Below are 18035 nucleotides of genomic sequence, written 5' to 3' on the forward strand. Positions count from 1 at the left end.
TATCTGAGGAAGAGAACTCCACAGAGCAGCCAACCTCTGAGCAAATAAAATCACTCCCTTCATTGAGAGCCCCTCGTTGTTTTAAACTGTCTCCCCGAGATCGAAACTCGTCCATGAAGGGAAAAATCCTCTCAGCATCTCCCCTGTCAAGCCCTCTCAACACTTTGCGCATCTCAGTAAGATCACCTTGTTGTTCTTCTGAACTGCAGTGGGTACAGACCCTACCTGCTCATAACCTCACCTCGACGGCGCGGTAGCTCAGTGGTTAGCACTGCTGCCTCATAGCACTGGGGACCCAGGTTCGATCCCAGCCTCGGGGCGACTGTCTGTGTGGAGTTTGCACATTCTCCCCGTGTCTGCACCGGATGCTCTAGGTCTCCTCCCATAGTTCAATGATGTGCAGGCCAGGTGAAGTGGCCATGTTAAATTGCCCATAGTGTTAGGTGCATCAGTCAGAGGAAATGGGGCTGGGTGGGATACTCTTCGGAGGGTCGGTGTGGACTTGGTGGGCCCAAGGGCCTGTTTCCACACTGTAGAGAATCAAATCTAATCTAATCATAAGACTAAAGCCCTTCGTCCCAGGAAATAACCCCGAGTGAACTCTCTCTGAGCTGCCTCCAATGCAGCTGGATCCCTCGTTAGAGGCTTAGTGCACTCACAAAGCTCTGGACAATATCACGGGGGCAGGGCTAAGGGATGGGCAAACGCCGAAGGAAGGTCAACTACACAGGGAAGCTGCTTCATGTGGCACTGGTCTAGGAGTCTTCCGGAGCACTTGGGAACTGGCAATCCATGCCAGCGTCACCCCCTTCCCTCTGGCACCAATGCTAATTCCATGGGAAGGATTTGTGGAATCTCTAGGGAAGAATTCAGCAGAATTCTGGGGAAAGGTCATGGGGAAAATGCGGGTTATTAGACCAGCTGCAATTTCAGTGAATGGCGAAGTGATGGGCTGAATGGCCCACTTCTGCTGCTGTGTCATGTGGTCTCACTTGGGGCCAGCCAGGAGTCTGTTTAAGGCCACAGCTGGTGACTGGCTAAGCTGGCATTTCTATGGCAGGGTGTCTGCGGTGGGTGATGTGTGTGTGACCGTAATGTTGCCCGTGTGTGCTGAGAATGTAAACAGTGGCTGGGGATCACAGAACCACAACCGTGCTGGGGAAGTCAAAACCTTTCCTCTGGCACTTAGCAGGGCCCACGAATCCCAGACGTTACCCCATCGCGCATCTCCACCAATCAGAGCAGCCTTGCCTTTTCATGAATTTGAACAAAAGCTGGGTCCCCTGCCGCAGTCTCCATGGCAATGTCTTGACATGTCGGAATCCACTCGCCAACCAATCAGCGCCTTGTTTTCACGCTGTATAAATTGTGAGAATCAGAGAGATCTACAGCTCAGAAAAAGGCCCTTCGGCCCATCTGGTGAAGGGCTTGTGTCCGAAACATTCGACTCTCCTGCTCCTCGGACGCTGCCTGACCTGCTGTGCCTTTTCCAGTGCCACTCTCTCAACTCTGATCTCCGGCATCTGCAGTCCTCACTTTCTCCAGAGTTAAAACAACCACCTAACTATTCCAATCCCATTTCCCAGCACTTGGTCCTTGGCCTTGTGTGTCTTGTCAAGTGCACGTTTAAATCCTCCTCAATTTGTCGAGGGCTTCTACCTTTCCCACCGTTACAGGCAGTGAGCTCCAGATTCCGCACCACCCATGTTTTTTGTTCACGTCGTCTCAAAACCTTCTGCCCTGGCCTTCAATCCTGCAACCTTGGCAATGAACCCTCCACCAAGGGGCAATGTTTCTTCATGTCTACCTTATCTGTACCCCTCATAAATTGCTCCAAGGAAAGCAACCCCAGTTTTTTCAATCTCTCTCTTCAAAACTGAAACTCTCCAGCCCAGGTGACATCCTGGTAAATCTCCTTCTCTACCCTCCCCCGAGCTGTCAACATCCCTCCTATAATAATGTGGATTCCAGAACTGCACACAACGCTAGCACACAACTTTGCCTAGCCAACTGTTTAGATGGTTAGATTTGGCATTCTTGCATCTGTCCTATCGAGGGCCTATCTCATGTTCCAGCGATGACATTATTGAGAGTCCGTGCAGTGAGGTGATTTTCAGTTTATGTTTGTGACAAGAATAGATTCATGTGGCTTTCTGAACAACATGTGTGGAAGCAGGCCATTCGGCATGTTGCGTCCACATTGACTCTCTGGAGAGCATCCCGCACCCACACTCAATCTGACCCATCCATTCCTTGTAACCCTGCCTTTCCCACGGCCAATCCACCAACTTGCACATCCCTGGACACTACGGGGCAATTTAGCACAGCCAATCCACCCTAACCTGCACATCCCTGAACACTATGGCCAATTTAGCATGGCCAATCCACCCTAACCTGTACATCCCTGAACACAATGGGCAATTTAGCACGGCCAATCCACCTAACCTGAACATCCCAGGACATAATGGGACAATTTGCCAATCCACCCTAACCCGCACATCCCTGGACACTATGGGGTGATTTAGCTTGGCTAATCCACCCCTTCCTGCACCTCCCTGGACACTATGGGGTGATTTAGCTTGGCTAATCCACCCCTTCCTGCACCTCCCTGGACACTATGACGTGATTTAGCTTGGCTAATCCACCCCTTCCTGCACCTCCCTGGACACTATGACGTGATTTAGCTTGGCTAATCCCCCTAACCCGCACATCCCTGGACACTATGACGTGATTTAGCTTGGCTAATCCACCCCTTCCTGCACCACCCTGGACACTATGACGTGATTTAGCTTGGCTAATCCACCCTAACCCTCACATCCCTGGACACTATGACGTGATTTAGCTTGGCTAATCCACCCTAATCCGCGTATCCCTGGACTCTCAGGTTACTCAATGTTTTTGCACTAGTTCATGCCACTGGCTGCACGAGTGAAAGTACAAACGTGCAGACCAAGGGAACTGCTGTGTAACCCCCGTCAGAGGCCACCGATGAGCACATCCTTCCTTAATTCCGAAAGTCACCTCAGTTTGAGAATGTTCAGGTCCACATTGCTGCTGGGGAGAATAGGGAGCTGGGATGATGACACCAGGGGCATTTCTGAATGTGGGCTTCACACACACGTTTTGTGACAGGGTTGTTCCACTCCTGATCCAATTGTGCCATCCCCGTTCCTGAAGAGAGGTTGATGAGGATCATGTGGACCTTTTCTGTATCTAACACTTTCTCAAGGACAAGAATGAATACTGGCCCAGTGAGTGATGCTCACTTCCCAAGAATGGCTGAACAAAACCCTTCTTGTTCTTCTCCTGGGTGTGTTTGATGAGAACAATGTAGAGGAAACTTTACTTGCAATTTAAAAGAGTAGAGGAAGCTTTACTCTGTATCTAACCCCGTGCTGTCTCTATCCTGAGAGTATTTCATGGGGGCAATGTAGAGGGAGCTTTACTCTGTATCTAACCTTGTGCTATCCCTGTTCTGGGAGTGTTTGATGGGGGGCAATGTAGAAAGAGCTTTACTCTGTATCTGACCCCAAGCTGTCCCTATCCTGGATGTGTTTAATGGGAACAGTGTAGAGAGAGCTTTACTCTGTATCTAACCCCGTGCTGTCCCTGTCCTGGGACTGTTTGATGGGGGGTAATGTAGAAAGAGCTTTACTCTGGATCTGATCCTACGCTGTCCCTGTGCTGGGTGTGTTTGATGGGAACAGTGTAGAGAGAGCTTTACACTGTATCAAACCTTATGCTGTCCCTGTCCTGAGAGTATTTGATGCAGGACATTGTACAGAGAGCTCGATTCTGTAATTAACCTCATGATGTACCTGTTCTGGGAGTAATGAAAGCTAAAACACAAAAGATTCTGTACTATTTTGCTGAGCTAATGACTAACAGAAAAGGAAGTAGCAAAAGTAAGAACACATCACGATGTAATTAGAAAGCTCTGTGACCTCTAGGCCAGGAGATACAGTGGCTGATGGAGTGGGAGGTGTCTATGTATGTCTTTTCTTCCATGTACAGTATGTGTTTTCATTTTCACCAAATGTCCCATTGGGAGGTGCTCGGTTCCACAGCTGAACTGGGCTAATGTGTCAGGACTGAGCAGTTCCTTTTCTGCCCCTCCCGCGATGCTGTGAGCTAATGGACTGAGTTTGGTTTTCATGTCCTTCCAGCCCAGACACCGATCGAGGAGTTCACCCCAACGCCAGCCTTCCCCGCTCTTCAGTACCTTGAGTCAGTGGATGAAGGAGGAGTGGCATGGAGGGCGGGTCTGCGGATGGGCGACTTCCTGATCGAGGTGAGTACCCACTTTCTCTGACCTGGTGATTGTATCTGGCTTTTCCTTTGCTGATTGTGTCAGAGTTGAGTTGCCACTGTAACAAAGCTTTCGACCGTCGGTGAAAAGCGATGTGTCGCAGTTCGTCATTCGGACGTTCATGTAAGACTGCCCCAATTTCCAAACAATCGCAGTGATTTATACTACAGGAGATGATTGACCAAATCTGATTGGCCAAAATATTGCTATGGAGGAACTATAGGCTCCTGAGCTCGTGGGTAATGCATAAAGATGTGACACGGTGGCTCAGTGGTTAGCCCTGCTGCCTCACAGCGCTAGGGTCCCAGGTTCGCTTCCAGCCTTGGGCGACTGTCTGTGTAGAGTTTGCACATTCTCCCCGTGTCTGTGTGGGATTCCTCCCACAATCCAAAGATGTGCAGGTTACGTGAATTGGCCATGCTAAATTGCCCGTAGTGCAGGATAATGGGTCTGGGTGGGTTGCTCTTCGGAGGGTCGGGGTGGACTTGTTGGGCCGAAGGGCTGTTTCCGCACTGTGGGGAATCTAATCTAATCTTGAACATATTTGTGTTGTTTTCAGAGAATGGTTTCCTGCAGATGGATATCTGTAGCTTTTAGTGAGTGTAAGTGAGTGATTTGACAAGCTTGGTTGACTATCTTAAGTTGGTTATTGATGTAAGAACGACTCTGCCTGCTGTGTGGCCTTTAGAGTTCAATGGTTTGGCTTCTGGATTAAGTTTGGACCTTTGCTTTCTGCGAGAGAATCATTCTGCTGCCAACAATGAGGCACATCATCTGTGACCACAGGCTGTACCGTTTTAATGAGATACAGAGGTGGCAATGTCCATGGTTGCAAAATGCACTAAGCGTCCAAATCCCACTGGAGCAGTTTGAGAGATTTGGAAATGGAATGAAAAAAATAATTGGATGAGTAAAAGTGGGCCAAAAAAATTCCCAAGCTTGTTGTTAAGAAGCGATAGTGGCGTCATGGTGATGTTAATCCAGAGGCTCAGGCTATTATTCTGGGGATGTAGGTTCAGATTCCACCTTGGAAATCTGGCGAAATTAAACTCAATTATAGTAAGAATTAAAAGCTGGTTTTCGTAAGTGATGACAAAACTCATCAGTTGCTGCAAAAGCCCTTGTGCCTCACGGCTGCCCCATACGGGCAAGAAATTCACTCTGACTGAAGACCCAAGCATTGTGACTGAGTCTTGACTTTGAAAAACCATTTAGCCCCAAGGGGTGTTAGGGGGTGTGCTTGTGGAGTTGACAGACGCTCGGCAACTACGCCCCGTGAAAGAAGTTTTTTAAAAAAAACCTCCACTGCCTCACTACTACTTTGTATGTGACTCCAATCCCACGTCAATTCAATTGACTCAACATCCTTCATAATGAGCTGCTCACTATCAAGAGTGCCACGTGGACTCTGCACAGTCAGCTTGTAAATCTCACACCGGGCACAGTGCCAACATTGCCCACAACACTCTGAGTCCGACAATGAATGAAACACACAAACAGCGGTTTAGTGTGTTACAGAACTGCAGCCTTCAGTGCCAGTCTACCTTTCCTCACATGAGCGACCCAGAATGATTCACAGTAATTCCAGCTGCAGTCTGACTACAGCCCTGTACAGTTTCAACAAACCCTGCCTATTTTTGTATCCCATTCCCTTCAAAACAAAGACACCGGGCAGGTGGAATTCAATTTCAGTTCTCAAATTTGAAGTAAAATGCTAGTCTCAATAATAATTACCATGCAGCCACTGAATCGTTGTTAAAGCCCCGCCTGTCCTCATTTAACGAATAAATCACTGCACCCTTAGCCCATCTCCAGAGCCACAGCACTGCAGGTGACTCATAACTTGCTCCTTCCATCTCCCAGCAAGCCACCCTGTTTTTGGAGCTCACTGCTGAAGGATGATTGGAGATGGGGAATAAATGGGCCCTGCCAGAGATGCTCCCAGCCCTAAAGTGAATAGAACAATTTCTCAAGGAGTTAGAGATTATAGCATGGGTCAGGGGCTGGTGTGATTGTGTATGGGTGGCAGGCCTTTACCACAGGTCGCTGTCCCAACACCTTGATACACAGCAAAGGTTACTGTGGGTAATTGGTCAGGCAGCGTCTTCTGGCTTTGTGCGTACCATCTACAAGAGGCACCACGGCAACTCCCCAGAGCTCCTTAGCCCCTTCACAAACTCTACCGTCTGTGATTATTGTGTTTCACCTGATGATTGGGCAACACTCCGAAAGCTTGTGATTTCAAATAAACCTGTTGGACTATAACCTGGTTTGTCCACCCTGGTCCAACACCGCCACCTCCATATCATGTCCCTTGTCGCGTTTAATGTCCAGAGATCTCAGATCACTGTCTTCAGTATACTCAATGTCTGAGCTTCTACAGCCCTTTGGACTCCCTCTGAGTGACGATATTCTTCCTCATGTCAGTCATAAATGACTTAGCTTTCATTCTTGGCATGTGCCCCAGTTCTAGATCCCCTCCTTCCCCAAATAAGGTACACCTCCTTCCTATAGGGGCAGCACAGTGGCTCAGTGGTTAGCCTTGCTGCCTCACAGCGCCAGGGACCCGGGTTCGATTCCAGCCTCGGGCAACTGTCTGCGTGGAGTTTGCATGTTCTCACTGTGTCAATGCGGGTTTCCTCCGGGTGCTCTGGTTTCCTCCCATCATCCAAAGATGTGCAGGTTAGGATGAATTGATCATGCTAAATTGTCCATAGTGTTCAGGGATGTGTAGGTTAGGGGCATGAGTCAGGGGTGAAACTAGCGGAATGGGTCTGGGTGGGTTACTCTTTGGAGGGTTGGTGTGGAGTTGCTGGGCCGAAGGGATTCTATGTATCTATCCTGTTGAGCATTAACATATTTCTCCTGCCTCACAGAGATAAGAACATAAGAATTAGGAGCAGGAGTAGGCCATTTGGCCCTTTGAGCCTGCTCTGATCTTTCTCATAGACTCAGCTCCACTTCCCCGCCCTCTCACCATAACCCTTAATTCCTTTACCGCTCAAAAATCTATACATCATTCCCTTAAGAACATTCAACGGGAAGCCTCAACTGCCTCACTGGCAGGGAATTCCACAGCGCCACAACCCTCTGGGTGAAGAAGGTCACCTCTCATTCTTCTAAACCCTGGACAGCGCAGGCTCAGTCTCCGCCAGTCTCTCCACATTCAACAATCCCATCATTTCAGGGATGAGGCTGGTGAACCTTTGTTGTGCTGTCTCAATGATAAACACATCCATGTTGAGGTAAAGGCACCAAAACTCTATGCAGGACTCCTTGGTATGGTCTCACCAAGACTCTATACCATTACAGCAAGACCCCAACAGTGAGGAGGGGTGAATAAATACCTGAGGCTATACCAATGACTCAATAGGACTCTATTGAGTCTCAGCATGTGCAGGAGACCTGGACTGGAGGTAACATAGTAAGCATTACCCAAAAGAGATAGAGCTATTGTACTTTATAGGATCTAGAGGAGGCCATTCAGCCCCTCAAACCTACTTCAGCATTCATTTAGATCAAGGATCATCGACACATTGGCTGTATCTACTTTCCTTGGTTTCAAATACCTGAATATTCCTAGCCAACAAAAGTCAGTCAGTTTCAGTTTTTACATTTTCACTTGACCCCCAGACTCAGAATAATTTTTTTCTTATTTATTTGTGGGATGTGAGCATGGCTGGCTGGTCAGCATTTATTGCCCCTCTCTAGTTGCCCCTTGAGAAGGTGGGGGTGAGCTGCCTTCTTGAACTATTACAGATCACCTGCTATGCGTTGACCCACAATACCCTTAGGGAGGGGGACTTTGACCCAGCGACAGTGAAGGAACAGCGATACATTTCCAAGTCAGGATGATGAGTGGTTTGGAGAGGGTGGTGTTCCCATGTATTTGCTGACCTTGTCCTTCTAGATGGAAGTGGCTGTGGGTTTGGAAGGTGCTGTCTGAGAATCTTTGGTGAATTTCTGCAGTATATCTTGTACATAGCTGCTACTGAGTGTCGGTGGTGGAGGGAGTGGATGTTTGTGGATGTGGTACTAATCAAATGGGCAGCTTTGTCCTGGATAGTGTCAAGCTTCTTGAGTGTTGTTGGAGTCGCACCCATCTAGGCACATGGGGAGTATTCCATCACACTCCTGACTTGTACTTGTAGATGATGAACAGGCTTTGAGGAGTCAGGAGGGAGTTACATGCCGAAGTATTCCTATTTTGAGGGAAAGCGTCCAAAAGATTTTCACTACTCCTTAAGTGTGAATAAATTATTCCTTTATATTTCTCATGATCTGGTTTTATTTAAAGTTTAAAGACATAAGCTGTTAGTAAGAGTCTAAATAAAAGAAAATCCTCTGTCAGGTTCCTTTGATTGACAGGCCATCTGATGTAGGTCAAAAAAAACTTTACCATCTGTGCAGTTTTAGTAGAGGCCCTTGTGTTGATAGTTGTTCTGAATACTTAGCTGAGTTTGTCTCGTCAGTGTTCTGAGTTCATTGCTTGCCTGTTTAAAGAGGCCATTCAATGGGACGTCTGAAAAGAAATATAGAAAATAGGAGCAGATTAGGCCATTTGACCCATTGATCCTCCTGCACCATTCAGACTAATCATGGCTGATCCCCTCTCTCAGAAACGTTTTGAAGTTCCCTCCCTGTACCCAATTGATACATCCAGCTTCTAGAAATCTATATATTTCTTTCTTAAATATATTCAGTGACCCAGTTTTCAAGCCTCAAGTGGTAGAAGATTCCATAGGTTCACTGCCTTCTAAATGAGGAAGTTTCTCTTCATCTCAGTCCCGAAACTCTGACCCTCCCCTTCTAGACTAACCCCTCCCCGCCCCCCGCAACAGAGGAAACATCAATTCCTGCATCCAATCTGTCCAACCTTGTCAGAAGTTTTTTCTTAAAATATATTTTTTTATTTGAAAGAAATGGGAAAAAAGTTGACTATTACAACGAATAGAAAACCAAACAATTCAATTTAGAAAATAAACCCATTAATTATATAGATAAATAATTAATAACTAACTAAATGAAAGGGAAATCATAACAATAATAATAATGATGGTAGCACAGCTCTATGAAACCAAGCAATAGCCCTCGACCGTAGAGCACCTAAATTTATACATATTCATATGTTTGTAATTCCTCCCCTCTGGATACCAGATTCATTACATCGAATTGCTGTGGCTATATAAAGGCTCTTTTTAGTATGGTGGACAAATCTGTACCCAGGTAGTCCAAAGAGGGCCACCACGTCTTATAGAAATTCTCAGTTTTATGGTGTACCATACTCATAAGAAAGTCCAAGGGGATGTGCTCCATTACTAGCTTACGCCAGTCTGCCAGCCTCAGGGGATTTTCCAACACCAAGCCTAATAGAATGTTCTTTCTGGCACAAAAAGTGTGGACACTGAAAAGCCTGTTTTTTGTGTGAATCTAATGAAAGTGAATTAACAAAGCCAAGAGGAAGAGGAGATACTGGGTCCATTTCCACCTCTGTCCCCAAGACCTTCTCTATTTCGCCGCCCACAACGCTCCAGAATGCTCTCAGTCTGTGGCAGGACTAAAGACAACAAGTAAGCATGCCCATGCTCACTTTACATTTAGGACACATTGTAGAAGCTCCCGCTTTAAATTTAGCGAGGTGGTCTGGGGCCAGGTGGACCCTGTGGAGAATCTTCAACTGCAAGGTGTGGGTCCTGTTGCAAATCGAGATCCTTCTTACATTTTCCCAGATATCCTCCCATATTTCGTAAGATATATCAACATCCAACTCCCTCTCCCAAACCTCACAGAGCCATTCGGTCTCGTCTGAGGGACCTTCTCCCAATAGGTGACAGACATTACTAACAGAAAGTCTACCCTCAGTGCTCAACACCCTCTTCTCCATGTCAGACTATAAGGATCAGTTAGAAGTGTGGTCTCTTTTTGTATGAAGTTTCTAATTTGAAAGAAACTAAAGAGGTTGCTAGTGAGCAATTCATATTTCTGATCCAACTGGTCCAAAGGCATCAGTATGTCCCCTTCGAGTAAATCACCCAGGCAAGACATGCCCCTAGCTGCCCATAGTTTAAACCCAGAGTCCATCATCCCTGGCTGAAAGCCCGGCATACCATCTATGGGTGTCAAAAATTATGTTTTGGCAATATTGCTCTTATTCTGACTCATTGCCCTCCACGCCTTGACAGTATTGATGATTATTGCGCTATGGCAGTATTCCTTAACTGTTCTCACTTTGTCTAAGAACAGCATGCTAGAAAGGGGGCCTCTACCTCAGATGCTTTGATGTTCCACCAAAGACTGAGGGTCATTCACGTAAAATAGCAACGAGCTTAACTGATAGTTTTTGATATCTGGGAGATCTTCTCCTCCCAGCCTGTAAGGTAACTGCAGTTTAGTCAGTTTAATTAGGGGCCACTTGCAATACCAGATAAAACAACTAAACTAGCCATTCAGTCTTCTAAATATTTGCTTGCAACAGGTGGGGCCGAATGTTCATTTTAATGAGGGCTATCTGACCTAACCAGGAGATTGGAAGTCCCTCCCATCTCTGAAGGTCCTGCTTGGTTCTGTCGAATAAATGGGCAAAATTGGTTTTAAATAGCCGATCAAGAACAGGAGTAATACATATATCTAAGTAGAGAAAGCCCTCCTGCGACCATATAAAGGGAAATAGAGATCCACCCTCAGGATCAGGCACTCTCAGGAGACCACCCATGGGCATGGCCTCTGATTTCACATAATGGACCTTATAACCTAAGAAACCACCAAATAGATTGATGCACTGTATCAGGTATAGTGAGACTCTTGGGTTTGATAAGAAGGCAAGAACATCATCTTCATACAGTGTGATCTTATGTGACTTTGTCCCCATTTCTGGAGCAGCTATGTTGGGATCCCAACATATTGCTGCTTGAAGCAGTTTGATCACCGATGTGAAAAGCAGTGGCGACAAGGGACAGCTCTGTTGACTGCCCCTACAAATATTGAAATTGCTTGACTGTATGCCATTGGTGAGAACCGCGTCAGGAGGAGGATCACTATAAAAAACCTCTATCCATCTGATGAAGGCCTCACCCAAGCCAAACCTCTTCCAAGTGTGAAAACGATATGGCCACTTGATCCTGTCAAATGCCTTTTCCGTATCTAAGGAGATCACCAATTCCTCTACCAATCGCTGGTGACATACTTGGATCATGTTAAATAATCTCCTGACATTATCTGTCGATCTGCGACCTTTTATGAACCCAGTCTGGTCCTCCTTAATGATGGAGGTCAGTACAGTTTCAAGCCTTAATGCCAGAGTCTTGGATAGGATTTTGAAGTTGGCATTCAGAAGTGAGATATGCCTCTCGGAAGCACAGTCCTCTGGGGCCTTCCTGAGGAGGCCACAACTATGTGAGTCATTAAACATAACTAAGCATCGGCCCTGACAATATACTTATAATTTCCTCATAGAACTCACTGGGGAGCCCATCAGGACCTGGCACCTTCCCATTATGGAGCTGCCTCACTGCCTCCTGCACCTCTTGCTCTGACAATGGGGCATTGAGAAGAGACTCTTGTTCAGGGAACACTCCCAGAAAGTGCAAATTCTCAAAAAAATACTCCATTCTAACCTGCCTATTCTCACAACTTTCAGACTGGAAGAGTTCACACTAAAATTTCCGAAATACTGCATTAATCCTTTTAGAATCATGGGTTAAATTTCCAGTGTACTCCCTGGTCGAGGTAATAGCTTAGGGAGGGACACTCCTTTTCCTGGCGAGATGCGCTAAGTACTTGCCCGGCTTATCCCCATCTCAAACCGCTTTTGACTTGCAAATGGAAGCTCCCTCTTAGCTGTCCATGTGAGCATGGAGTTCAGCGTAGACCGAAGCGCTGTGATCCTCTGCAGTTTAACCAACGAGAGCCTGTCAAAGGATGTCTTTTCAGCAACTTTCAGATGCGCCTCGAGCAAGCGTTGCTGCTCACGCATCTGTCGCTTCTCATTGGCTGAATAGAAGATAATCAACCCCCCCTAGCATAAGCTTTAGCTGTTAGGTGAAGGGTTAAATGTAAGGGAATGGGTCTGGGTGGGTTGCTCTTCGGAGGGTCAGTGTGGAATTGTTGGGCCGAAGGGCCTGTTGCCACACAGTAAGTAATCTTATCTAATCTAATCATAACATGATTTCCCTTTCATAAGCCCATGTTGCATTTATCACGTCCTGTTATCACAGCCTTCAGAACAGACTCCCTACTACTGACATTTGGATACCCGGCCTGTAATTTCCTGATTCCTCTCTCCCTCAATTTTTTAAAGTTAGAAGTCACACGACACCAGGTTATAGTCCAGCAGGTTTATTTGAAATCACAACCTTTAAGAGCGTTGCTTCTCTGCCAGGGTCACCTGATGAAGGAGCAGCATTCCGAAAGCTTATTATTTCAAATAAAGCTGTTGGGCTGTAACCTGGTGTCATGTGACTTCTGACTTTGTCCACCCCAGTCCGACACCAGCACCTCCACATCACCTCAATTTTTAAATAGCTCATACTTGCCATTTTCCAATCCACCTGGGCTGATCCAGAATCTTCAGAATTGGGGAAGGGGATAACCAGTGCTTCCAACATTTGCACAATCATCTTCTTTAATCTCCTCAGATGGAGATTATTGGGCACTGGAGGTTTTCAGTCCTGCTAATTTCTGCAACACTTTTGTTTAAAAAGGAATACAAATTTCCTTCAATTCCTCCTTCCTACTGGATATTTGGATCCCCAGTTATTTGTATCATCTTCTGTGTAGATAAAACTAAAGTAGTTGTTTAATTGTTCTGCCATTTCTTGATCTCCATTGTTTATTCTCCATTGTTAATGCTGCCATTTCAGAATGTAAGGGGCACACATTCATCCTTACCAATCTTTTTCTTTTATAGAAGCTTTTGCATTTAGCTTTTATGTTTCTTGAAAGTTTCTTGAAAATAGTCTACTTTTCCTCTTCTAATCAATCTCTTGCTCCTCTTTTGTTGAATACTATGCTGCTCCCAATCTTCAGGTTTGCTGCTTTTTCTCAGAACTTTATATGATGACTCTTTGGATTTAATGCTGGCCTTCCTTCCTTTGATGGGATATTGTTCCAATTCACCATCACACTTTTTAATTAAGTTACTCAATTTAACGTGGCCAACTCATATCTTCAAAGTTTCCTTTGTTTAGATACAGGACCCTAGTTTCAGATTGGTCTACTCCACTTTCCATCTCAATGAAAAATTCAACTATTTTATGGTCACTCTTTCCTAAATTAATTAAAAATGCTTCTCATTCCAAAGTACCAATTCCAGGATAATTCCTGAGTTGGTTCCTCAACGTATTGGTCTTAAACAAAAAACTCTTGGACACCCTGCAGGAATTCAATTGCCACAGTATAATCTTCTTGTAAAAAAAAGGCATTTGTGTTTGTAGGAGATTAGCCACTTGACATTTCAAAGCTTTGAATGTGCTTCATGAATTGTAGGGTTTTTATTGCAGTGTGAATGAGTGAGAGTTGTAGTAAACGATTAAAAGTTTATTTTCTTTCATTTCCATTGGTTTCTGAGGCATGCCCATGAAGGATTCTGGAAGAGTGGCTATGGAGGTGGCAGTGGAGGGCAGAGCAGTGGGCATGAGTTGGTATTGAGATGACACAAGGAGTATGCAGGTATGGGTTGCCATGGAAGTGACAAGAAAGATGGAGAGGGGAGGTGGGGGCTGGTGAGATGGAGAAGATTTAGCAGCTTTGAAGACAATTGGGATGAACCGGCCTTCTTGCCAGCCCAGCCTGGAGGTTGCCTGGATACCTAGGATCCATTTCCAGGGTCAACAGGCCAAGCCCAATCCCTGTCCTTCCTCTCCTTCCAACCGCTGAGTCCAGAAGTGTTCCCACTTGAACTACCGGCCTTGACATCGGAAATCCGGATCATTCTGTCCATTCCTTTGTATTCCGTACATTAGGATCAAAGTGCAGCCACTAAGACGGACTCCTGCCGAAAGCAGCCAATCCCTTCAGGCCGGAAAAAAAGGGGGAAGGCGGCAAGATTGGGGCAGCAGTCGTCCTGTGAATGAACATTTTAAAACATCTAAAGATATACGACTCTAAAAACACAGGGGCTGATTACTCCCACTCACACAATTGTGAAGTTTTTATTTTGTTTTTAAATGTGAACGGGTGAATTAGTAGGTCTATTAGCAGGAGTATTGGAGATGGGAGGGAGGGACGCCGTACATCACAGAGGAATAGCCCATAGGTCTTTGCCCATGTAGACTTTATCACAGGCAAGGTGATGGAGGGGCCTTGCGGAGGTGCCACTGTGTCGGGGGAGAGAATCAGACGGAACTTCGCAGCTGGTGACAGTGGGATGCGATGAGCAGGAGGGTGCAGTTGGCACCTCACCAGGTCGATCAGCTGTGTATACTCACTCTTGGGTGTCAACTATGCAGTGAAGGTGTGAATAACCTCCCTGTTCTCTGCAGCACTTGAGTCTCTACCCCCAGCCTGACGACAATGAGTAATAACACTCCCCCCACCCTGCCTTTCCCCCACCAGAGTTAAAGTGGTAGAGGCCAACACCTTCCCCCCAAACTCAAATTCACCTGAACCATCTCAGACTCCTCCCTCCCCTTCCTAGACCTCTCCATTTCTATCTCGTGTGACCGAATCAACACGGACATTTACTATAAACCGACCGACTCCCACACCTACCTAGACTACACCTCCGCCCACCCTGCCCCCTGTAAAAACGCCATTCCATATTCCCAATTCCTTCGTCTCCGCCGCATCTGCTCCCAGGAGGACCCGTTCCAATACCTAACAACCCAGATGGCCTCCTTCTTCAAAGACTGCAATTTCCCCCCAGACGTGATCGACATTGCCCTCCACCGCATCTCCTCCACTTCCCGCTCCTCCGCCCTTGAGTCCCGTCCCTCCAATCGCCACCAGGACAGAACCCCACTGGTCCTCACCTACCACCCCACCAACCTCCATATACATCATATCATCCGTTGTCATTTCCGCCACCTCCAAACGGACCCCACCACCAGGGATATATTTCCCTCCCCTCCCCTATCAGCATTCCGAAAAGACCACTCCCTCCGTGACTCTGTCGTCAGATCCATACCCCCCACCAACCCAACCTCCACTCCCGGCACCTTCCCCTGCAACCACAAGAAATGCAAAACTTGCGCCCACACCTCCCCCCTTACTTCCCTCCAAGGCCCCAAGGCCACAAATTCACCTGCACCTCCACACACATCATCTATTGCATCCTCTGCACCCGATGTGGCCTCCTCTATATTGGGGAGACAGGCCGCCTACTTGCGGAACGTTTCAGATAACACCTCTGGGACACCCGGACCAACCAACCCAACCACCCCGTGGCTCAACACTTCAACTCCCCCTCCCACTCCGCCAAGGACATGCAGGTCCTTGGACTCCTCCATCGCCAGACCATAGCAACACGACAGCTGGAGGAAAAGTGCCTCATCCATGCTAAATTGCCCGTAGTGTTAGGTGAAGGGTAAATGTAGGGGAATGGGTATGGGTGGGTTGCGCTTCGGCGGGTCGGTGTGGACTTGTTGGGCCAAAGGGCCTGTTTCCACACTGTAAATAATCTAATCTAATCTAATCTAATCTAATCTAATCTAATCTAATCTTCTGCCTAGGAACCCTCCAACCACAAGGGATGAACTCAGATTTCTCCAGTTTCCTCATTTCCCCTCCCCCCACCTTGTCTCAATCCCAACCCTCGAACTCAGCACCGCCCTCCTAACCTGCAATCTTCTTCCTGACCTCTCTGCCCCCACCCCCACTCCGCCTATCACCCTCACCTTAACCTCCTTCCACCTATCGCATTTCCAACGTCCCTCCCCCAAGTCCCTCCTCCCTACCTTTTATCTTAGCCTCCTTGGCACACTCTCCTCATTCCTGAAGAAGGGCTCATGCCCGAAACGTTGATTCCCCTACTCCTTGGATGCTGCCTGACCTGCTGTGCTTTTCCAGCAACACATTTTTAGCTCTGATCTCCAGCATCTGCAGTCCTTACTTTCTCCTTAAAGTGGTAGAGTCCAAAATCACTCTCTCTTAGCATGTAGTTTCTCACCAGGGTCTGTTCAGAGTTGGCAGTTTTCTAAAATTCTCAGTCCATTTCCATTTGGGGAGGCTCAGTGGTTAGTACTGCTGCCTCACAGCACCAGACACTCGGGTTCGATTCCACCCTCAGGTGACTGTGTGGTGTTTGCACATTCTCCCCGTGTCTGTATGGGTTCCCTCCAAGTGCTCTGGTTTTGTCCCACAGTCCAAGATGTGCAGATTAGGGTGGATTGGCTATGGACAATGCAGGGTTACAGGGATGGGGTAGGTCTGAGTGGAATGCTCTTTGGAGGGTAGGTGTGGATTCAAGGGGCTGAATGGCATCTTTCCACACAGTTGGCTTTGTATGCTTTACTTGCTAGTTGGCACACCCATGAAGGATGACTGTCTCGGAACTCCACGGGAGTTTTGGGCTGGATGGAGACCCTCTCATCTTCATCTTCAACATTTGAGTGAAAGAATAGTATTAAACTGGAGAGGATTCACAAGGATGTTACCAGCACTCAAGGGTTCGAGTTATAAGGATAGACTGGAACTTTTTCACTGGAACATAGCATGTTGAGGGATGACCTTATCGAGGTTCGTAAAACCATGAGGGGCGCAGATAAGGTGAATAGCAAAGGTCTCTTCACAGGTGATAGTTCTAAGGTGAGAGGAGAAAGGGACCTGAGGATCAATATTTTCACACAAATAGTGGTTTGTTTGTGGAATGAAGTGCCAGAGGAGGTGGGAGATTATTTGGACATGGACAGGAAGGGTTTAGAGGGATATGGGCCAAACGCAGGCAGGTAGCACTCGATTGGGAAAGCTGGTCAGCATGGTTGAGTTGGACTGAAGGGTCTGTGTCTATCAGGAAGGGGTTTAAAGGTTACGGGGAGAAGGCAGGAGAATGTGGCTGAGAAACATATCAGCCATGACCAAATGGCAGAGCAAACTCGATGAGCCGAATGGCCCAATTCTGCTCCTATATCCTATGGTGTCACACTCTGACAAAGGTTGTTAGGATAAACTCGGTAATTACAGACCAATCTGTTTAATTTCAATGGTGGGGATACTTCGAGAAACAATTATTCAGGATAGAATCAGTAGTCACATGGAAAAGGTGGGTTGATTTGGAAGAGTCAGCGTGAATTTCAGAAGAGGAAATGATCTTTAACCAACATGCTGGGGTGTTTGAAGAGGTAACAGGGAGGCACGATTCGGGTAACACTGTTGATGTGGTGTACATGGATTTCCAGAAGGCATTTGAGGCACTGCAACAGAACAGACTTGTGAGGAAAGTTATGGGCCATGGAATTAAAGGGACTTTTTAAAATTAATTTTGTGGGATGGGGGCTTCGCTGACTAGGCCCAGCATTTATTGCCCCTCAAGAAGGTTGGAGTAAGTGCCTTCTTGAACCGCTGCAATCCACCTGCTGTAGGTTGACCCACAATGCCCTTAGGGAGGGAATTCCAGGATTTTGACCCAGCGACAGTGAAGGAACAGCAATATATTTCCAAATTGGGATGGTGAGTGGCTTGGAGGGGAACTTGAAGGTGGTGGTGTTCCCATATATCTACTGCTCTTGTCCTTCTAGATGGAAGTGGTTGTAGGTTTGGAAGTTGCTGTCGGAGGATCTTTGGTGAATTTCTG

At 46.9% G+C, this 18035-nt stretch overlaps 1 protein-coding gene across 4 annotated transcripts in view; it reads left to right on the forward strand.

The window, feature by feature from the left end:
* shank1 (SH3 and multiple ankyrin repeat domains 1) overlaps positions 1 to 18035 on the forward strand; it is a 534917-nt gene that overhangs the window by 437761 nt on the left and 79121 nt on the right. For all 4 annotated transcript variants that reach the window (XM_087978262.1, XM_087978261.1, XM_087978264.1 and 1 more), the window contains one exon: positions 4167 to 4291. In XM_087978262.1, the coding sequence (XP_087834388.1) occupies positions 4167 to 4291 (125 nt within the window). The remainder of the gene's footprint in view (positions 1 to 4166; positions 4292 to 18035) is intronic.

This window comes from Chiloscyllium plagiosum, unplaced genomic scaffold (genome assembly GCF_037043375.1).
Source record: "Chiloscyllium plagiosum isolate Xiang-an unplaced genomic scaffold, Cpla_swu_hap1 HiC_scaffold_33, whole genome shotgun sequence".
In the NCBI taxonomy this organism is placed as follows: domain Eukaryota; kingdom Metazoa; phylum Chordata; class Chondrichthyes; order Orectolobiformes; family Hemiscylliidae; genus Chiloscyllium; species Chiloscyllium plagiosum.